Source organism: Besnoitia besnoiti, chromosome III, assembly GCF_002563875.1.
Source record: "Besnoitia besnoiti strain Bb-Ger1 chromosome III, whole genome shotgun sequence".
Classification (NCBI taxonomy): domain Eukaryota; phylum Apicomplexa; class Conoidasida; order Eucoccidiorida; family Sarcocystidae; genus Besnoitia; species Besnoitia besnoiti.
This window is the reverse complement of record NC_042358.1, coordinates 290,404-311,724: the sequence shown is the minus strand read 5'-3', so window position 1 is coordinate 311,724 and position 21,321 is coordinate 290,404. Positions and strand designations below refer to the sequence as shown.

The 21,321-nt window shown below is 54.2% G+C and overlaps 6 protein-coding genes across 6 annotated transcripts; 5 read left to right on the top strand and 1 right to left on the bottom strand.

Annotated features, from left to right (window-relative positions):
• Positions 1 to 332: 332 nt before the first annotated feature.
• Positions 333 to 1,532, top strand: BESB_043580 (SAG-related sequence; the record flags this gene model as incomplete). Its single annotated transcript, XM_029362809.1, has 1 exon — positions 333 to 1,532. One exon carries the CDS (start codon positions 333 to 335, stop codon positions 1,530 to 1,532), a length of 1,200 nt encoding a protein of 399 aa, XP_029220175.1.
• A 1,258-nt stretch (positions 1,533 to 2,790) lies between these two features.
• Positions 2,791 to 3,903, top strand: BESB_043570 (SAG-related sequence; the record flags this gene model as incomplete). The annotated part of the gene is made up of 1 exon (XM_029362808.1): positions 2,791 to 3,903. One exon carries the CDS (start codon positions 2,791 to 2,793, stop codon positions 3,901 to 3,903), a length of 1,113 nt encoding a protein of 370 aa, XP_029220174.1.
• A 1,287-nt stretch (positions 3,904 to 5,190) lies between these two features.
• BESB_043560 (SAG-related sequence SRS16A) lies at positions 5,191 to 6,306 on the top strand (the record flags this gene model as incomplete). Its single annotated transcript, XM_029362807.1, has 1 exon — positions 5,191 to 6,306. One exon carries the CDS (start codon positions 5,191 to 5,193, stop codon positions 6,304 to 6,306), a length of 1,116 nt encoding a protein of 371 aa, XP_029220173.1.
• A 1,685-nt stretch (positions 6,307 to 7,991) lies between these two features.
• Positions 7,992 to 9,122, top strand: BESB_043550 (SAG-related sequence; the record flags this gene model as incomplete). Its single annotated transcript, XM_029362806.1, has 1 exon — positions 7,992 to 9,122. The coding sequence occupies one exon, from the start codon at positions 7,992 to 7,994 to the stop codon at positions 9,120 to 9,122; it is 1,131 nt and encodes a 376-aa protein (XP_029220172.1).
• A 2,055-nt stretch (positions 9,123 to 11,177) lies between these two features.
• On the top strand, positions 11,178 to 13,035 carry BESB_043540 (SAG-related sequence; the record flags this gene model as incomplete). The annotated part of the gene is made up of 2 exons (XM_029362805.1): positions 11,178 to 11,280; positions 11,885 to 13,035. The coding sequence occupies 2 exons, from the start codon at positions 11,178 to 11,180 to the stop codon at positions 13,033 to 13,035; spliced, it is 1,254 nt and encodes a 417-aa protein (XP_029220171.1).
• A 3,143-nt stretch (positions 13,036 to 16,178) lies between these two features.
• BESB_043530 (WD domain, G-beta repeat domain containing protein) lies at positions 16,179 to 20,650 on the bottom strand (the record flags this gene model as incomplete). The annotated part of the gene is made up of 8 exons (XM_029362804.1): positions 16,179 to 16,269; positions 16,649 to 16,887; positions 17,268 to 17,456; positions 17,812 to 18,004; positions 18,385 to 18,742; positions 19,175 to 19,355; positions 19,851 to 19,975; positions 20,479 to 20,650. 8 exons carry the CDS (start codon positions 20,648 to 20,650, stop codon positions 16,179 to 16,181), a joined length of 1,548 nt encoding a protein of 515 aa, XP_029220170.1.
• Positions 20,651 to 21,321: the final 671 nt, after the last annotated feature.

The following is a 21,321-nucleotide window of genomic DNA, read 5'->3' as shown; positions in this document are numbered from 1 at the left end:
ATAGATTCCATGAAAAACCCAAACTGCGCATGTCTGGCTGAAATTTAGCCGTCATATGCAATCAGAGAAGACAATCGCCAATGGAACCCACACTGCCTCCACGGACTACCCCGAGGGACAGAGAACGCAACGCAGCCGAGGACCCCACGCGGGAGACGGGCGCGATCTTCTGTAGCACGGCCCTCGAGCCGCAGCACGAGCTCTAACCTGACGAAGCAGCGTGCAAGGCGTACGTAGCCTGAAATCTGTCTCTATGAATGGGTTTGCTCGTATCTTTCTTGCTGAGGATTCGCACGCGTTGTATGCTGCTTTTTGTCGGCAGGCATTCCACCATGGCGTACCAAGCCAGGGCGTCGGGACAATGCCGGGTAGCGTCCCACCGGCGGGTCCGAGAGTTAATGCTAATCTGCATCAGCGGCGCCTTGCTTCACTCTGGTTTGCAACACGTTGAGGGTGGTGTTGTGCAAAATGGGTTTCGCAGCCGACAGCTGTCGGCTTTGAAAGACACCTCTACTGTCGTGAAGCCAGACGTCACCTGTGACTACACAAACGATACAAACAGCGGACCAAATCCGCCCGGACCGCTCACCCTCTCCAAGGATAAACTCAGTGCCGCGCTGCAGTGTTCTGGTGAAAACAACAAGGTGGTTCCCCAAACAGTGACAAATGTGTGTAGTGTACAGGGCGACAAAGCGGAAGTACAGGGCGACGGTGCGGAAGTAAAGAGCGACGGTGCGGAAGGAAAGAGCGACGGTGCGGAAGTAAAGAGCTGCCAAGACAACCCAAAGAAGCAGGTCTCTCTGACAGATCTCTTGGGAGCAAGCGGTGAGCTTTCTTGGAAAAAAACAGAGGCTTCAGCTTCTCCCCAGAGCGAGACTTGGCTTCTTCAGCTGCAAAAAGAAGAACTCCCGTTGTCAGACAAGACATTCTTCGTCGGGTGCAAGCATGCAGGTGACACCGACAATCCAACGTGCAAACTCACTGTCAACGTACACGCCAAGCCCTCCGCCGTTCACAACAATTCCGTCACCTGCGCCTACGGCAAGGCCAGCAACGTGGAAGGCCCGCTGAAAGTGACGCTCACAGAGGAGAGCAACTCATTCGATCTGGTGTGCGGCAAGGAAGGTCTGACAAATCCCAACTCATATCGGACTGCCTACTGCGGAGACGCAGAAATGCATGAGTGCCAGAGAAGTTACAAAGATATTCTGCCGCAATATGAAGAGTCTTGGTGGTCTCCTCCAAACGAGGAGCTCAACCAAGCGAAGCTGACGGTCCCGGCAACCGGGTTTCCTGCAGAGGACCAGTCGTTCTACATCGGCTGTACTCTGAAGCCTGCCGAGAATCACGAAAAAGCATTTCAAGCGAATAGCGGTGACCCGCAGACTTCTGTGGTCAACTCGTCGGACTGTAAAGTGCAGGTGACAGTCAAGGCAGCGAAGTATTCTTCGGCCTCGACGCCCGTCGTGCACATCGCGTCCGCAACTTCGGGCCTTGCCGCAATAGCAGGCCTTCTATGTCTCGTTGATTGAGCGCCCATAGCGTAAGCTCCGTTGTGTTGGTCCCACCTATATCTCGTATTTTTTATGTAGATGCTGCACCATCTCTGATAGGCGCGTGGCCTCTATATGAGCTGTCGGTCCGCCATGTGATCATGAGCATGTTTTAAGCTTGTCTCGCGCTATGACTCGGCAGTCTCAAGTATGAAAGTGTTATAAAGCTGCCGTGACTGATGTCCTGCACCAGTGCAGCTGTTACGGGTTTGCCCCCATGAGCCTAGGCGAATGAGTCTTCCCTCTGCTGCGTATGAAGTCTGCGTCACCCGCCACTGAGAGAAAATTGTTAATGGGTGGTAGTAATGGGATCTAATCAATCAACCTACGGTATGTGACAGATGTGAAGAGAGCACGGATCCAATCAACTGCCTGTCGCACGCACGAATAGAAATGTAGTCACATCACTGTATCAACAGTCGCGAAGCAGGACACCGTGAAGACATAGCAAGCTTGAAGAGTTAGACGAAGTATCCCGACTATTTTGCTTAGGAGGGCAGATGGCCCTGAGGCGCTCCACGCTGCACCGCCATTATTCGGTGCGTCCTCACTGGACGATTAGTGGTGACTCATACCCGCAATATGTTTGAATGAGTGGTGGTTTCACTGGATTGCTGTTGTATTAGAAAAGCAGACGACGCCGGGCGACGGTTCATGAACCGCATAACGTTGGAGAGCCACGTGCGACTCTCTTCCACATCCGTTCAGCTCCGGCATGGACGAGCCAACCCTGCACTGCGATCCCCCGGGTATCCCAGTCACCCGACATGTCTTCAGGGTTACCGAGGAATCTCTCCAAAATGAGCAGACAAAGACGAAGCCAAAGGATAAACAGGATGGCGTCACATTGCTTCGCGTCTGCTCTGCACACCACCGTCCGCGGGGCGACGGCGTGGGACGCAAGGCGAATTAGAGGAGATAATCACGCGCCCCCCTTCTGTTCAGGAAAGCGGAATCATCATTGTCCAGCGTGACAGAAAGAGGCCAACAGGTCTCTCCTATCATTTGGCTGCTGGAACGCTGGATGCTCAGCTCGCAGCACGGCGTGGTGCCGCTGCGCGACCCCGCCGGGAAGGGCAACCCGCCGCGAAGCGCACCAGAAGGCGTCCAACACGTGCGGCACTGCCTGTGTGACAGACTCTGCTAGCTTCTCAAGTTGCGTCTTTTATTCTCTTCAGGCAGCGTTTGCAAAACGTTCAGTCCGTTGCAGTCAATGCTTTCTGCAAGTTTGAAGACCATGTGGTCCGAACTGTGTGATTTCAGGCCCAATGCCGGGAATCTTCTGGCGTTGTGCGCCGGTGGAGTCCTGCGACTCTCCGGACTCGCTGTTGAAGCTCTGCTGCATAGGAGTGCGCATATAAGTGAGAGGCAGCCGTCTCTTCAGTCAACAGTTCCGACGTGTACTCTCCACGAGGATGCAAACAGAGGGGGGCCAAATCCTGCCAGCGTCGATATGTCAAAAGACCAGCTCAGCGCTACGCTGCATTGCTCAGGCAAGGCCAACAAGGTCATGCCGCGATTGAAATCTAGCGTGTGCAGAGCAGACGTTGACGATGCCACCGTCATGTACTGCGACCAGGACAATGCCAAACGCATAACCTTGCAGGATCTTCTCGGAACAAGGGACTCGATCGAGTGGACACAAACCCTCCTGCTCCTCGATCCCTCACCTTCAAAGCCTCCCGATAACGGCGAGGCGTGGACGTTGCAACTGCAACACGCTCAGCTCCCACTGTCGGATAAAACATTCTTCGTTGGATGTCAAAAAGAAAACGAGGAAGCCACGCAGTGCAAGCTCACAGTGAATGTGAAAGCAAAGCCCTCGTCAGTCATCAATAATGTCGTCACTTGTGCTTACGGCCAGGACAGTAACGAAGACGGTCCAGTGGAAGTGTCCCTGACAGCAGAGAACAGCACACTGGAGCTTGTTTGTGGGACAGAAGGAATTATCAGGCCTGACGCATACCAGACAAGGTACTGCGAAGATGCAGGCTTGCAAAACTGCAAAAACAGCTACAGCGATATTCTTCCAAACTTCGATAAGTCTTGGTGGGAGGGGACTGAAAAATCTCCGCAACAAGCACAGTTGAGGATCCCTCCAACGGGTTTTCCTGGTGAAGACCAGTCCTTTTATATTGGCTGCGACAAGAACAAGACAATGGCGAACAAGCGGCAGGCGGACTTGAAGTCGGAAGTAGTTCCAGAGCCCCCTGTCAAGCCTTCCGCCTGCAGAGTGTTAGTGACAATTAAGGCGGCTAGTGTTTCCTCAGCGACGATGGCTGTTACGCGCCTGGTAGCGGCAACTTCATGTGTTGCCGCGGTAACGGCCATTCTTGGGGGCTTTGTGTAGTTAAGCAACATTCAGAGGAATCGTTTCGGCACCGTGACGGCAATAGCAATTGGCGAAGCAGTGCGAGGTGAGAGTGTTCTGAAGATGGCTGATACTGACCCGAGGTCCCCTTGGATCATTGGATCGCTCATGTTTGTCTGTATTCAGTTCGTGGAATCCGACCGAAATCCGATTTTGTGAAGTATTCGAGCTAACGGTTGGCAATAGGCACGATAAAGGGCCGTATTTGTATGCTGCAAAGTGCATCGCCGGTCACCTCTGCGCCGCATGAGACTGCGCGCGTGGTGCTGATTTGGCCTTCCCCGACACCGGCAGAGGAAAAAAGACTGGGGGACAGCATGCATGCATACGTTCGGGTCTCCAGCTAGGAAAGGAAAGTGTTGAAGCCGCTCGCAACCTGTGTGGAACCCGCTAGCGACCTGACGCACGAGCTTCGTCCTGCCGTATCCGTAGCGCGAGCATCAAGTCCTCGTTCCCTCTCATGCGTCGTGAGAGTGCCGCATCTCAGTTGTGAGCCTCAGCCTCTTCCTGTTCCACGAAGACTTTCTTCTTGCATAGGCCTTACAGGCAGCAGCGGATGTCTGTTGTCCCTGAATAATAACATCGCCCGTGGTGAGCGGCTAAGACGCGTCGGCTTGCCCGTTTACAACACCCGCCTTACTCGCTGCTGTGCTTGGTTTTCGACTGTTACGTAGACGTCAGCCACAACTACAGTTGTGACTCGTGTCGTTTAACCCACTCAAGACCTTCAGCGCCTCTGGTTCTCTTCCGCCCCTCACCGGCGCAGTAGCAGTAAAGCTTATTCTGTCCCTTCGCGACGAGTAAATCCGCTATTAGCAGACATTTCTCTGGAGGATCGTCTTCGGAACTCAACGTCTTCCGCTAGAGAACGGCGTCGCTTTATACTCCGCGGCTCCTGGCTGGACCGCCTGCACCACTACAACATGGGGACCATGAAAACTCGATACGATCGATTTGCCTCCTAGCGAGCGGGGTTCACTTCATTTTGTGTTAGCAGCCGCATGCAGCCTTATTTGCGAGAACTGGACACTCTGTGAGCCAGGACCGATGCTCCCAAGGCGAGAACCCACAACTCATTATGCAGCTAGAGTATACCAGAGAGCCAGGGGTAAATGACCCGCCCCGCAGCAGACGCCGGCCGGCGTGTTCCGTAGGGTTCCCCCAGTTCTGCCTGCTGCCGTTAGAGAGACGCATATATGCGAAATAGTCCCGTCTTCGATCTGGTCCCTGAATTGTTATCCCATTGTCCTTATGAAGGTTTTCATCATGGCGAAAAAGGGTAGATGGTCTCACAGACGGCGGGCATTCGGGGTTAAGTCCCGCCTCCTCGTTGTCGTGTGCGTCGGTGGGATGGCGTTGCTTTCTACTGTACAGATTGCCTACGGGCTGGTGCATCGCAACCTAAAAAGCACGGAAGCCTCTCCCATGCAGCCGCAAGTTGCCACGTGTAGTCTCATTTCGGACTCGAACCAAGGCGAACCCTCTCCTCCAAGCGTCCAATTGTCCAAAGACAAGCTTAGCGCGGAACTGCAGTGCACTGGTCAGGGCAATCAAGTCGTGCCGCAGACGACGACAAGCGTCTGCAAAGCAGTTCGCGATGATCTAACCGTCTCGGAGTGTGCAAAGGGAAACGGCAACGTGATCACGCTGTCAGAGCTCCTTGAATCTGACAGTTCGCTTGAGTGGACTCTACACTCTTTGTCTGCTGATTCTACGGAGAAGGGGCAGGGGTGGTCTCTCGAGTTACAAGAGTCGCACCTCCCTTTTTCGGATAAAACCTTCTTCGTTGGCTGCAAAAAGCAACCTGGTGACGAGGACAAGTCAGCCTGCAAGCTCATAGTATCTGTGAAAGCCAGAGCTTCGTCTGCCGAAAAGAATGTTGTCACCTGCGCCTTCGGCAGGGACAGCAACAGTGACGGGCCTCTGAACGTGGAGTTGACAAAAGAGAATAACACGCTGGAGATGGTTTGCGGGAAAGAAGGTTCTTTCCGCCCTGAATCCTACCAAACGACTTTTTGCCAAGACGCAGACATGAAGACCTGCAGCACAAGCTATAGCGAAATCCTGCCCAAATTCGACAGGTCCTGGTGGGCGGGAGGGGACAAGAAAACAAATAAAGCTAAACTGACGATCCCGCCTACTGACTTCCCAGCAGAGAACCATTCATTTTACGTTGGCTGCTCTGCAGAAAAGGCTGCCCCAGAAACCGAGGAGCATGTCGAGGCTCGAAGTGACGAGCCTGCCAGCAGAGTGTCTCCGTGCAGAGTGCTTGTGACAGTAAAAGCTGGAGGATCCTTTTCCTTTGCGCAGTCTAGATTGCAAGCAGCTGCGGCCGCGTCGGGGGCCGCAGTTGTAACGGCGTTTCTTTCCGGCTGTCTGTAGCCGAAGTCGCTGTTTTAGCATTTCTCTGCGCCATCGTGTGTCTGCACCATCTCCCGCTTCGGGATTTTGGTCGCTGTCGCACCCTCGAGACGGAGTAGAAACATTAGGGAGTGCATGCGGACACGTGTGCGTTTGGTCTGTCATGGCGTTCGAAGCCTTCGAATGCTTACGTACACGCCGTACGTGGCGCCTGGTCACCGTGTGCCGCAGACAAGGAACCTATACTCTGGCATTCGCAGATTCAGGCCTACTGAGTTTCGTGAGCCCAATGGAGGGTAGTACGTGTGACGTTGTCAGCATCACGTGTGGATTGGCTGCCGTCCAGCAGCAAGACCGCGTGAGGGACAGCCTGATAGACGTTCGCGCACATCCGGGGGATGAACTTTTTTGACAGACGTGCGCATTTTCCATGCGCAAGCGCAAAAATGGCAACTTCTCAAAACCATCGTCACTGTTGGAGTTCTTGTCTCTCCTTCCCGTGTGGGTTCGTACCCATTTGTTGTGGCAGCCACCGAGCCACCCCTGTCTAGGTCTTCCCCATTCGACAGCAAATCGACTACGAATGCTTCCGCCATTGCGCAGCAACGGGTCATCTCACTCTCTACACGCCTCCTTGGAACTCTGCGGCTGAATATTCTCACTCGCCATCGCACTGCTGTCGTTAGGTCACTCTACGCAGTTGGGAGCACGTTACTCCCGATAAGACTCTCTGAGGTAGAGCGCGGCACAAAACATGGAACACCGCAAGCGGTTCTGAACACTTGCAGCTTCTTACCCGAAGGTTTTTTCCCGGATTAGACTGTTCCATTAAATTAGTTCCGTAGATTCAAAATCCAGCTGCGCTGGAGGTGCCGCCTGCACGGTGCCAGGCCCCGCACGCCAGGTGTGTCACATGTGCGTAATGTGCCGTCGAGAATGAGGTTTCAAGACTGTTAGACACGGGTTGAACTCTTGTTGCTCAATTATATGGAGTGTACGCATACGATGTTGCACGGGCTCAACTTCAGTATAGCGCTTCAGTGAGATGAATGAGGATTTTGCCTCGCGGTCATGCCTCTCAACCGCCGTTTCTGAATCAGTAAATGCCCACATGGACGAGATTCTTCCGTCACACGATCTGCAGACACGCGTGCCTACTTTGGTGGTCCTTACCTTTCACAATGAATCATTCGATGAAGTGAAAGCACGCAGCACTGCTTCCAAGCTTCAGTGTGTCGGTTCCGCCTCGTCGATTTGTCAAAGTAGTGAATACGGAAGGCCGCCAGCCAACGCGCCACAGTCCCTGGCAGGAAGCAAATTCATGAGGCTAAAATTTGTGCCAACTTCAGTACCATCATGCAGCCCATGGCCGTGCAGCAAAAACGGGCGGAACCATCGATAATGAAATGAATGAGCACATTCCCGTTCGGGTGCCGTGCTCCAGAGGCTCCTCGCGTGGCAAGACAACGCCGCCGCTCTGGGAGAGCCGGCGCGTGGCGGGCAGCCTGTCGGAAACTGCATGACTCCCCACGGTACCAAGGCGGCCTTTCTGAAGGCCCCCGGGCGCTGAGTTCCGGTTAACATGAGGCACACGACCGTTTTGCAGAGTGCCTTTCCAGTAGGTGGGCTTCGTCATGAAAGTTATGATACATTTGGAGTGAGCGGCACTCTCAGCGCCGTTTTATATATATTCAAAAACCTCCAAAATGCTGAATGGCCATCCCGTGTGCCGCCGAGGTGGCGGCTTGATGCCGAAGGCCCGACGCTTCTTGTCCATTTGTCTGGGAGGAACCCTGTTGCTGTCCGGGCTAAAAGGCATCGAAGGCTCTTTTGAAGACGGGCTGCGACTCAGAGGAGTGGAGGGAAATTCTGAAGACCCATCATCTCCGGCGACAGTCGCCACCTGCCAACTGAAGAGCAGCAACCCACTTGACAAAACCGAGTTGACTCTGTCGAAGGAGAGCCCTACGGTTTCATTGCGGTGCCAAGGTGAGCAGTTCGATTTCGTCCCGAAAAACGAAAAAAACGTATGCATCTCTAAAGACGATAAAGCAACTCTCAAGGACTGCAGGGACAAGCCGGGAGATGCCACAAGCGACTCGATCACCCTGGAAGGCCTCCTCGGAACGAAAGGCCCAATCCAGTGGAGCGGGAACGGCGTCGCCGACAAAGTCGGCAACAAGGAGCGAACTCTCAAACTAGACGAGTCGCAGCTGCCCTTTGCGGACAAGTCATTCTTTGTCGGTTGCCTGAACACCCCGGAAGAGGAGCCCGAAAAATGCAAAGTTAAAGTCAGTGTGCTTGCGAGAGAGTCGTCTGTTAAAGATAACGTCGTCACATGCGCCTACGGTGCAGACAGTAACAAGGCCAGTCCACTAAAAGTAGATCTCACAGAGGCTAACAGCACGCTGGAGCTCTTTTGCGGGACAGAAGGGATGGTACAGCCTGAGTCTTACACATCTAAATTCTGCGAGGACGAAGCCATGAAGAAATGCGAGAACAACTACAAGGACACTCTCCCAGGTTTCGAAGCAACTTGGTGGATGCCAGCAACCGGTGGCGACGAGAGTACAAGGCTGACCATTCCTGCGTCCGGGTTCCCTGCCGAGGACCAGTCGTTCTACGTCGGCTGCTCCCTCAAGTCGACATTGACCAAGCCTGACGAGTTGCCAAGGAATAATCATGTGCAGTCGCCTTCTGCGAAATCTTCACCCTGCAAAGTCTTGGTGACAGTGAAGGCCGCTAGCTCTGATGCAGCTGCAGTTTACGGCGTCCGGGCTGTTACGGCACCTCTTGGTATTATCGCGCTGACCGGTATCTTCGCCTGTGATTTGTGAGAGCGTTTGCAATTCCGACAGCACGCGGCTATGTGGCTGTGCTGTGGGGTGAGCGTCAGTGAGCTCGGTGTTCTTGCCGGTATATTCGATCGCGGTACTCTCCGCCGTAGTGTGCTTTGTTCCAGTGTATGATGTGTGATGTGACGAACTTGACAAGGTCGTCTATATGCGTCAGATGTGCGCCCCTTCCGTATACGTGGCGTGCACTTGGGTTCATGGCCACAGCTGTCGTATACTGACGGCATGAAGGGCTGCGCCTCCCATTTTTCGCCTGCAAGGCCATGCGAACCGCACTCTGAAGAAAGTTGTAAGCCGTTCGCTGTGCGCGAGCGTCACACGGACCAGCACCACGTCTTAAGTGCACTCCTACCGCATAAGAAACGAGTTTTGCGTGCGTCGATACCATGTTTTGCATTCAGATCGTGTCGTGCGGCGTCCGTATTAGAAGCGTGGTGCACCGTCCCCACGTGCGTAGTGAAAGCTTGTCTGTCGACACACGATTGCTATGTCTTCTGCCTGCAAGTCGGAGTTCTCTGGGTGCGAGGCGCTTTCGGTGGCATCACGGGCGTTACGTGGAGAGGCACATACACAAGGTGGCTGACACCCACTGCATAGTCGTACACACAATACGGTCAATGCCGACCGCGAGCGCAGGCGCTTATCTGATGTGATGATAGCACAGGGTTGGGATTTTGGAGCGTTTGATTTTGGTTTCCTAGTCTCAGATGCAACGAACAATCCTTAGCGTGGAAATGGCGCGGCGCACTGCCGGGGAACATGTAAGGTTTATGACAACGCTCATCACTTTTCCGTCTTCGCCCCCCCCTAGTCTCCGTTGCTCACGCGGGTCCTGCCGGCGCCGAAGGGTGCTGGGTGTGCATGTCACAGGGAATTGCAAAACACTCCGGTGCAGCTGCATGGCGCATGTTCCCACTTTTGCATCTCTTGCATTTATCACGCGCCGAACTGTGGAGGGCTCGCTGTCTTCGTTCCAAAACTGCCGCATAGGCCGATGGAAACACCAGCCCCCGAACAAGCCGTATATTTGTCACCTGCGCCTACGGCAAGGCCAGCAGCGTGAACGGCACGTTGAAGGTGACTCTACCAGGGGAAAGCAATTCCTTCTATCTGGTGGGCTGCAACCAAGGGCTGATAAGTCTCCAATCGTATCGGACTACGTACCGCGGGGATGGAGACACCCACACATGCAGGAAATTATAAAGGAAGATTCTGCACCATCCTGAGGAATTCTGGGGGTTAAGTTCGAATGACGAGATCCAACGAGCCAAGCTGGCATTTCCAGCAACCGGTTTCCCTGCAGAGGATCGCATGTTTTACGTTGGCTGCCCGTTTAAGACCGCAGAAAACCATCAGCAATCCTGGGTGCCCCCAGACTTCCGCAACTAACTTGTCGGGTTGTGAAGCCCTAGTGACGTTCAATGCAGCAAATCATCGTTCTGCCTCGACGTCCGCCGTACAGGTGCGTCCGCAGCTTTGGGAGTTGCCGCCGCATCTGGTCTTCTAGCTCATTGTCATTGAACGGTCTTAGAACGAGGATAAGCTCCGTTGCTTCCGTATCAGGCTCCCTCCTGTCTTTTGTGCGTGCAGGTCGCACAATTTATGTTGTTGGCGCAGCTTCTACCGGGGTGTCGTTCCGCCTTGTGTCCATCAAGGTGCTGTAGGCCTGCCGTGGCACTATGACTCCCCCTACACTCTATAGAGACGTGGCTGTAAGTGTCCGTGATGGATCACCTCCCCCGTAAAGCTGCTACGCGGCTGTCTGTGTCCGCGCAAACAGTTGGGTCTGCCCCTTGCTGCATATGAGGTCTGCGTCAGCATTGTCTACAAACAGTTGTTGATGGGCGGTTTTGAGAGACTATTTGGTGCAATTGTTTATGACCGCCCTTGAAGTCAGCGCGATGCGCTCTACCGCGTATCGCAACCCCGAACAGAAGGCGGCTCCTTTCGTCACAGTACAAACTTCCCTCTGCCTTATACATGAGAGTATACTTGGTGCCTGCGAGGGAGTATCCCTGCTCTTGCTGAAGAGGGCAGATGACGCTGAGAGGCTGCACGATGCAGACCGCAATCTTCGTTGTCCTCCCACTGGACGAACAGAAGCGGCTGAACGCTGCAACAGCTTTTCAATGCCTCGAAGGTTTGCCGGCCTAGATGCTGCTTCAAAAAGCAAACGACGCCGGTGGAGGGTTCACGGCCCCACAAGATTGAGGAGGGACGGGCGCTCTCGCCCACTCATCTTCCGCACCGCCACCGACCAGCAGACCTTGCGTTTCAAACCCGCTGGAATTGCTTTCACTCGACACGTCCACAGAGTTTCTGATCAATTGCGCCAAACGACACACACGCACACAAAACGAAGCCGTGACGAGGGATGAGCAGAACGTGGTTTTCGCATCTGCTCCGCACACACCGTCCGCTATGGCATTAGCTGCGATGACAGTCAGACGAAGACAAGCCGGCTATCTTTCCTGCCGCCAAATGCTGTAGGATCACTGCCAGGCTTGGCCACGCCTCTGACGAATTCCGCATCCATGAGGATTTTAGGGACGCAGGGACGTCAAGTCGCCGTGCGGAGGGGTTCCCCCGCGCAGCTCCGCCGGGACGGGCAACCCGCCACAGTTGGCACACCGGGTTTCGTCCAAATAGTGCCGTTGTATATTCGTATATTTGCGCCGGAGCCTGCCAGCAGCAGGATTTCGCGATTTTTTTCAGAATTGATCATTTTCGGTTCTCGTTCGCAGCTTCTGCCAGTCCTTCTGGCAAGTTTTTGGAGAACATGGTGGTGCAAAGACGTCTGTGTGGGGTCTGGCCCAAGGCCAGGAAATTCGTGGCGGTGTGCGCCGGGGGAGTCCTGCTACATTCCGGGCTTGCAGGTGAGGCTCTGCTGCATCGGAGTGTGGACGCAGGTCCAGGGTCATCCTCTGTTCAACCCACAGTTCCCACATGTATCCTCGGAAAGCAACCAAACCAAGACGGGCCAAGTCCTGCCAGCGTTGAGCTGTCAAGAAAGCAACTCCACGCTACGCTGCATTGCTCAGGCGAGGGCTACAAGGTCGTTCCAAACACTACGACGAACGTCTGCAAAGTGGAAAAAGATGCCAAGGTCAAGGCCTGCGCCGACGATGAAAACAACAAACAAATCACTCTGCAACATCTCCTCGGCGCAAAAGACCAGATCGAATGGACCCGAACCCCGATCCCCGATCCCTCAAAATCAAAGCCTCCCGATAACGGCGAGGCGTGGACGTTGCAACTGCAACACGCTCAGCTCCCACTGTCGGATAAAACATTCTTCGTTGGATGTCAAAAAGAAAACGAGGAAGCCACGCAGTGCAAGCTCACAGTGAATGTGAAAGCAAAGCCCTCGTCAGTCATCAATAATGTCGTCACTTGTGCTTACGGCCAGGACAGTAACGAAGACGGTCCAGTGGAAGTGTCCCTGACAGCAGAGAACAGCACACTGGAGCTTGTTTGTGGGACAGAAGGAATTATCAGGCCTGACGCATACCAGACAAGGTACTGCGAAGATGCAGGCTTGCAAAACTGCAAAAACAGCTACAGCGATATTCTTCCAAACTTCGATAAGTCTTGGTGGGAGGGGACTGAAAAATCTCCGCAACAAGCACAGTTGAGGATCCCTCCAACGGGTTTTCCTGGTGAAGACCAGTCCTTTTATATTGGCTGCGACAAGAACAAGACAATGGCGAACAAGCGGCAGGCGGAATTGAAGTCGGAAGTAGTTCCAGAGCCCCCTGTCAAGCCTTCCGCCTGCAGAGTGTTAGTGACAATTAAGGCGGCTAGTGTTTCCTCAGCGACGATGGCTGTTACGCGCCTGGTAGCCGCAACCTCAGGCGTTGCCGCAGTTACTGGCATTCTTGTCGGCGTTCTGTAGGTACCCGTCAGTCATCGGCAGTGGTAGTATTTCGGATCTGTGACAACATTATCAAATTACTGCGTTGATGAAAAAAGTTATTGCGTTGATGAGAAAATAGCGACAGTGTCGTGATATTGACCTGAGGTCCCGTGCGTATGGCTGGAGCGCCGAAGTGCATCGGTATTCATTTCGTTGAATCCGACCGCATTTGTTTTTTTAAAGTGCGCACTAACAGTGGGCAATAAACAGGATACTAGAGCATGTCGGTTTGCAACAAAGGGCATCGCTGGTCACTTGTGTGCCGCACGAGACTGCGTATTGCTATTGGCCCCATATTCCTTCCTCGGTACCGCCAGTGCAAAACTGACAGAGAATGCGATTGCTACATCATCGTCAAAAATCAACGAAGAGTGCTCACTCTAGTTGCAAGAGTCGGAGCTCCCTTGTCCGATAAAACCTTCTTCGTTGGCTGCCAAAAGAAACTCGGACGGGACTAGCCCAGCTGGAAGATCACCGTATATGTAAGATCCAAAGTTTCATCTGCCGAAAAGAATGTTGTCACATGCGCCTGCGTTAAGGACGGCAGCAAGGACGGCGCTCTGCAGGTGAAACTCACACAAGAGAACAACACGCTGGAACTGGTGTGCGGGCTAGAAGGTTTCCTTTGGCCCGAATCCTAGCAAACGACTCTGTGTCAAGACATAAAAACCTGCGCCACAAGCTACAGCGAATTACTTCCAAAATTCGACAGGTCCTGGTGGGCAGAAGCAGACTCTATACAAAATAAAGCAAAATTGGTCATCCCGCCTGCAGCCGTCCCCGCGGAGTACCGTTCATTTTACATAGGCTGCTCTGCAGAGGAGGCTCAGGCAGGAACACAGTCCCCACCCGAGTCCAGCGGAGAGGAGCCAGAGGGGAAAGCACCTGCTTGTAAGGTGCTTGTGCCAGTAAAAGCGGCAGCGACCTCTTCTCTTGCGCGATCTAGTTTTCAGGCTGCCGCCTTTGCCTTGGGTGCTGCACTTTTTGTAACTGCGTTGCCTTCCGTCGCTCTACAGCCGAGGGCGGCGGTATAGCATCGCTATAACATACCGAGTGTCTGTACCGTCTACCATCTTCGCGATTTTGGTCGCAGCGGTCTCGTCATGCAACACAATGGAAATATCAGGGAACGTACACAAATATACCTTCCTCGCTCCATTTTCTGTCAGTTGGTAGGTTCTCCGTTGTGTCTTGCCGGAGACGCTCCACATGGGTCGTGCACCAGGTGCCGCAGACAAGAAAGTATTGACTCGCGCTCAGCTGCATGCGTATGTGAGTACCTTGGATAGGTCTAATGATGGTACGTGTGATCCTTACGCGCGGCGGTAAATTACCGCACACCGGCATATCCACACGAGGGAGTGCACGAGAACGTCTCTGCGCATCCGTGGGATGCTAGTCTTGTGAAAGACGTGCTCACGGAACTGATCTCGCGGCTCCGTGTCAAATGCGCAATCACAAGGATGGCAGCTGTCACCTCGAATGGCATTCTTCGCCGTGTTGAGTCTCTCTCCTCTGGCTGGCTTCGCATGCGATGAATGCAGAAGCCACTGTGCGCCCGACAAGGAGAACGTCTTTTCTTTTCCTGTCTGAAGGGCATCAGTGATGAAGGAGCTTCCATACCCATACTGCAGCCACCACGATAGCGCGTTCGGGAAGACGTTGCAGGCTACTAGCTCTGTCTCAGCGTTCGAAATCACGCTCTACGTAGCTCTACACACGCGGAGTCGACTTACTCGCGCTGCCAGTTGGGTGCGTCGCACAGGACATCAAACACCACATGCCTCCTCTGCCTCGTTGGAGCCTCTGTGCCTGGTGTAACCGTTTATGGCAAACATATCTATCGAAAAACAGGGAGCTAGCGTTCAGGTTAAGCACACGTGCGGCCGTCGGAGAAGCGAGCTGTAGTTGAAATCGACAGAAAGTTTCAAGATCGCTCCTGCGTTAACAGACCTTAAAACCACCGCTTTGATTCTGATCGTCAGATGGAGTCTGACGTCCTCACTGTATTCCTCTGCTCCAGTTCTGATGCGACGTCTAGCTCTACTCGCTCGAGTTGCTCCTTGTTCCCACCCCTCTCCTCGCCACTCTGTTTCTCTCCACTCGCTCGTGCGGCGAAACACGTCGCAATCCCTGTTTACTTGTGCTTTGGCACGCCATCGCCAGCCGAATGAAGGTGTGAACCGGGCCAAACTCGCACAGATTGCCTGCCCACACTGAATGAATCTGTCAGTCAACAGTTTGCTCAGCGTCTATCGCGAGGCAACGCCACTAGTGCGGTGCCGCAGATCTCCATCGGCTCCACGCACCTTCTTCGCTTCAGCCTAGCCTTCAATCGATTCGGAACTAGCAAAAAAAGTGGGCATCAGCGGTGTCGGCAGAGCATAGCGAAAAAAAAAAAAACATGTGAAACCTATACTCGCAGGCATGCGAAAGTGCTGCGGCGACCGCACACCACGAACAGCCTCCGACGCGTCACTCCGGCGCAAACTCTTTACTCCCGTCACTACGTCAACAAGTGGATGGCGTGATTTCAACCGCGTTCGTTTGCTTCCTCGGCATATTCCTCTCTTTCCACCATTGCTGGTGTCGCAGACCTGCATTCGCTCTGTGTCTCGAAGCGCGATTAGCCTACGCGCTGCCACCGCTGTCGTGCAGCGCAGCTCTACAGTCAGCAGCGTGAGGCTGATGCGTCTCTGAAGAACGGCTGGACAACTAAAAACTGGGTGACAGTTCTGCGCTGCAGACCTGCTCCCTCGTCGGCGCTGCCTTCTAGGCAAAGAGAAGGAACCTGCGTTGGGCGCGGGCGCCTCCTCCCCGTGTCCGCTTGAGGGCGACGCGAAAAGCTAAAAAAACGAAGTCAAGCTGGAGCTCCGATACCGAAAGACGTTGTGGCATGCGACGAAACAAAGACAAGGAGAAAACAGGCGGCGATACAGCCGCAGCAGCGAGGTCCGAAGCAGGAAACTAGCAGAGAGGAGGCAGGCGCCTCGCGGGGAGAGAGTCACAACCAGAAAAAGAAATTCCCCCAGAAGACAGGATTGAGGGAATACGAGACACGAGAGGCAGGCGGAAAACGCAACCTGCGAAGAAAACGCATCCTGAAAAAAACGTCATCTCGCTCATTCTTCTCCTTGCTCTTCCGCCGGCGTCCACACACGAACGGTACGATCCATGGAGCACGAGAGAAGCGTCGCGGCGCCCTCGCCAATCCTGTTAAACCAAACCAGCAGAGACAGCGAGAAAACGACAGCCTGACTCTAAGTTACTGCCCTGCCAGCAGGTCGCCTCGCCCTAACTTGATACATCCGCTATGAATTCGCATGCATGCAACACGCTCCTTGGCTGAATCAAAACGCAGTCTCCGTGCTCACACTGACACACACACACACACAATCGCGAAGTTGAATTTCTAAGTCAGTGTGCCAGATATATCTCCCTATGTATCTGTATAAATATATCTAGATATAGACGGATTAATATGGTTATATATACATATAGTTGCATGCGTATATTCGTGCACGTGAACGGTGGATCTCGGTGGTGGTTACGGAGCCTTTTTTTTGGTGTCTCGCGCCTGCGGAAGACGCACTTGACGTCGGTGACTCTGTCGGTGTGTTCGAGGAGGTTGATGACGTTGGCGGCGGCAGCTCGAGCCTCGAAGCGGTAGAGACAGATCGCGTTGTTGCTGGCGCCACAGGCGATGTACTGCCCACTTTGATCAAACGTCACGCACGTCGCCTCCGCCTTCCTGTCGCCCTCGCCGGGGTTCGCCTCGTTCATGTCGATGGTCTGGAAGGAGAGCGACTTGCGCAAATCCCACAGACGAACCTGAAAAAGAGAAACGAGACACGCAAACTACCTGACATGCGAGTGCGAGAAGGACGCCGCAGACACAGTCACGTCTCAGCGAGGAACCCTTTTACATGCAGGTCAGCAGGAAACCTCTAGGAGGGGGGGGGGAAGGGGTGCTCTCCCTCGTCGTTTCATCGGACGAATTCGGTCTCCACGTGCCGGCCTCGCTTGGTCAACAAGCGCAAACCGCCAGTGGCTGAACCCAGTACCTCCTACAATACCTACATGCATACAAATGTGTGTGTATACGTATGCATACGTACACAGACGTGAAGCACATACAAACACATACATTTACAGATGAAAGATTCGCTCCTTTGAGTATCGCCGGCAGGAGAGGCGTCCTCCGTTCTCACCGTTCCATCGCTGCTTGCCGTCGCGAGGTAGTAACCGTTTTCAGAAAACGCGAGTTGGTTCACAGGGCCGCTATGACCCTTGAGCGCCGCGCGGTACGCCACGCCCTTCATGTCCCAGATGTGCACGCTTCCGTCGACTCCGCCTCCACCAAGGATCATGCCGTCAGGGTGAAACGAGACACACTTGTACTGACAAAAGCACAAACGAATCGTGGCCGCGTGCCGGCATGAGCAGATAAAAAAGAAGTGAATTACACATACAAATATATATATATATGCATGTATGCAAGCAGTGTCTTGCATGCACGCGCTCCACCACAACAAAGGAGTAGGGAGCACTTAGATCTCTTCGTACAAGCAGACCCTGTCGACGCGCGCAACTACATCCACACATATGCGTAAATATATATGTACACATGAATATGTACGTATTCATGTTTGGAGAGAGAGGACGCTTCAAGTGGGAACCGAATCAGATGCGCGGATGGCGGCAACGCGCGCGAGTGAGAGCCTCTTTATCGACTAAAAAATGACTTGCGCGTACCTGACACGACAGGTTTCTCTGCATCTGCAGGCAGCGGCCCTCCTGGAGGTCCGAGAAGGCCCAAGACTTGTCCGCCGCGCAGGAGGCGAAGTAGTTGCCCAGCGGATGGAGCGAGAGGCAGGTGACTTCGCCGCGGTGCTTCCGGATTGTCGCGGCCGTCTTGTACGGGCCGTCGGCGCTCGCGCGCCAAATCCTAAAAAGAAAAAACAGCTTCACGAGCTCCACGGCCGCTCAACGCACAACACGTGGACACAAATATGCATACATATTTTGTGTGAATATTTGTATTGCCTGCAATCCTGAGGAAAAGCCCCGGCGTACAGCACGCTGGGGCACGAGCGCCTGCTGTCTGAATCGCGCGAAGGAAAAAAGCTCAACACACGCCAGCCGCGAACGCAGCGAGGAGAGAGCGGCAGGAGGTCAGAGTGGGCACACGCGCCCAAGGGACGGAACGACGCGCCGCACCAGGACTTTTCTACGGACACTCCAAGAAGAAAACGCCCGATAGAAGACAGCGAACATTCCTTTTGGGATTTGAGGTTGTTAGATTTGCCCCTGGCGCCGGCTGCGCACCTGACAGTTTTGTCGTCAGAGGCGGAGACGACGACCGGCTCGGTCGCGTGCAGCTTCGTGTTGCGGACTGCCTTCGTGTGGCCTGTGAGCTTGTGCAGCGTTTTCTGATTCTCCAAGTCAAACAGAATAACGTTGCCGTCGCAGCCGCCAGTCGCCGTGACGGTCTTCGGGTTCTTCGGATCGAACTCGCAGCACAAAACGCCGCGATCCGCGGAAGAGTGCAGCGGCAGGGTGTACTGACACTTGAAGGTCGCCGCGCGGGACGCCGGCAGCACGTCCTCGATCTGCCGCTTCTTGCGCGCCGCCAAGAGCTGCTTCGCCAGCGCCTGCATCTCCTGAACCAGCTCCTCCGAGAGGCCTGCATGCAAAGGCAAAGACAAACGACGTGAAGAGACGGGGCGGAGAAGGAGGCGGAAGATGTCGCTCGCCGGCCGACCCACGAGTAGGAAGAAAGCCCTCCAAAAGGAAAGATGTGCCTGCGTAGGCCTCCAGTCCTGCCTATGTTAAGGCGAAAAACAGGCAAGCATGCGAGGGAAAAGAATGCACTCGCCCCGCGCGCGAGAAATATTCAAAGGACACCACAGTTCACACGAAGACGGGGAAGCAAACAGCGAGCTTTCCAAGCCAGGCGGAGATGAACGTTGTAGAACAGAAACCGGAGGAGACAGTGAAGTCCGCAAAAGACAGAAATGAAAAAAAAAGTTCTCGGTAAAGGCGGCAAACTCTTGAGCGCAAAATGCACGCGCACACAGAGCAGAGGCCGATCTTTTGAGTTTTCTGTCTTCTGTACCTGGCTCTTCCTCAGTCTCGCCTCCCGCGCCTGCAGCTGCCGCGCGCTTCTGTGCCTGGACGAGCTGCTGCTGAAGCACGTGAACCTGCTGGCGGCTCGCGTCGCGCTCACGCAGAAGGCGCGCAATCACTCGCGTCGCCGCGTCTTGTTGATACAGAGACTGACTCAGCTGCTGCCGGGCCTGAAAAAGTTAAAAATCCAGTAAGAGAAATGCAGGTGAAACGAAGAAGCACAACTCCTCCCCCCCTGCCTCGCGATCGGCCAGCTGCTCTCAAAGACAGACGCAGGGGCCCGAGGACCGGCAAAAGCGGCGCCAGACTATTCGCCCCCTGACAGTAATAAGCTTCGCGCTGATCTCTCTTTCTGGCCTGCTGTGGTCCTGCCGCAGCGGTTGCTGCGCATGCCAGGGAGCAGCGGAATCTGTTCCCCCCCTCTCCATCTCGCTCGTTTCAACTCCCTTCGCTCGTGGACGCCCGCTCCGAGGCGGCGGCTCTTCACGCGCCGCGCCGCCGGTCCCAACTCCTCCCGGCTGCGTTGAGCGGAGAGCTTGCTGTCTTAAGCAGTCCAGTGAGGTGGTGGTGTACTGCAATCCTAAAGAACTTGGTTCCGGTATCTCATAACAAGCGCCTGCGGCGCGTCTGCTAGGTTTGTTTTCACGTTTCTCTTGTCCACCTACAGTTTCTAGGTGCTGCTTCAGAGTGAAGACTTCTGTCATGGTCGCATCCCACTCGCTCTGGAAGAGAGAGAGCAAGCCTGGGATCGAGGCAGCGGTAACAGGCCGCGGGCGGGCGGCTTTCTGACCTGAAAAAGAGCAACATAAAGAAAAAAACAAACGAAAATCGAAGGGATGCACCACGGAAGCCTGAGAGGAGACTCGCAGACGAGGCGGAGACTCGAGCGCACAGCTACAGGATCTCTCAACACACCGGTAAGCACAGCCGCGAAGAACGGACAGAATCAGATCCGAGTTCGCACCGGCTAGAATATGTTCGCATACAGAGATGACACCATAACTTACAAATGAACAAATCAGTCATAAAAATATAAACAAATATGTATACAGGTAGAAATTTGTGTATTTTTTAAATGTGGCGCAAGCAAGACATACTCTTGACAGGCCCTTGCGCAAGCAGCAGCGCGAGCGGCAGCGGTCCCTCCAACACACGAACATAGCTCAGATATGTATACACGTATGTATATCCCGCTATATGTATACATATATATGATTATTCAAGAGATTATCCATCCTCTGGGCCGCTGAATCTCCCTCGGGGGAGGGGGGGACGAGGGGGGAAGTGGCTTACACTTGACGTCTGTGAGGTCCTCCAGACTCAGAGGCTGTGAGGTGACGGGGCAGACTCCGCTGGTTTCGAGGTGTTTTTTGATCAAACGCTTTTCGTAAATGAGACCAGTCTTCACAGAAAAGACAGGCTCTTCGGGGATAACCCCCGATATCGCGCAGACGAGCGACGCCATGGCAACCAGAAGCGACTCAGTCAGGAAGCAGAGAAGGCGAGGGCGTAAAAGGCAGCGAAGTGCAAAGAGAAAGAAGGCGCGAGACAGGGGAAGGCGGAACAAAACGAATGCAGAAGTCCTCAAAGCAGCGGAAGTCCGTGCTGAGAGGAATCCAGCGCTGCGTTCGCGGCGGGGGGGATATGCCAGCGAGAGAGTGACGGGAAGTCCAGAAGGAGGACCGGAGGAAGAAGCGAGGAGCTTCTTCACGGCGAAAGACGCCGAGGGAAACACCCGCAAACCAGACTGGAACAGAGCTCGCGCTCGTATGTATGTGGCGTGCGGAGACGATACGAAAATGCAGCCGAGACGACGAAAAACCGAGAAGCGGAGCCTCACAAAAATCGAGAAGAGAAAGAAAGGAGCCTTTCTGGCCCTACGCGGTGGACGAGATTTCAGCTGTGTGTACAGAACAAAAAGCGCTTGTCAACGAAGGCGAAGAAAGCGGAGAAGAACGGAAGAAGAGACGACAGCAGAAAGGCGAGAGACGGCCAAGTCGAACCGGTGTTGGCAGGCCTTTTGAGACAGATAACGGAATCAGATGCGAAGCTGCTGAGGCGCTAGATACTCGTGCAGCTTGAGACTGAAAAGGAGAGAAGAAAACACCAAGTCTGACCGAGGCACACAAGACAGAA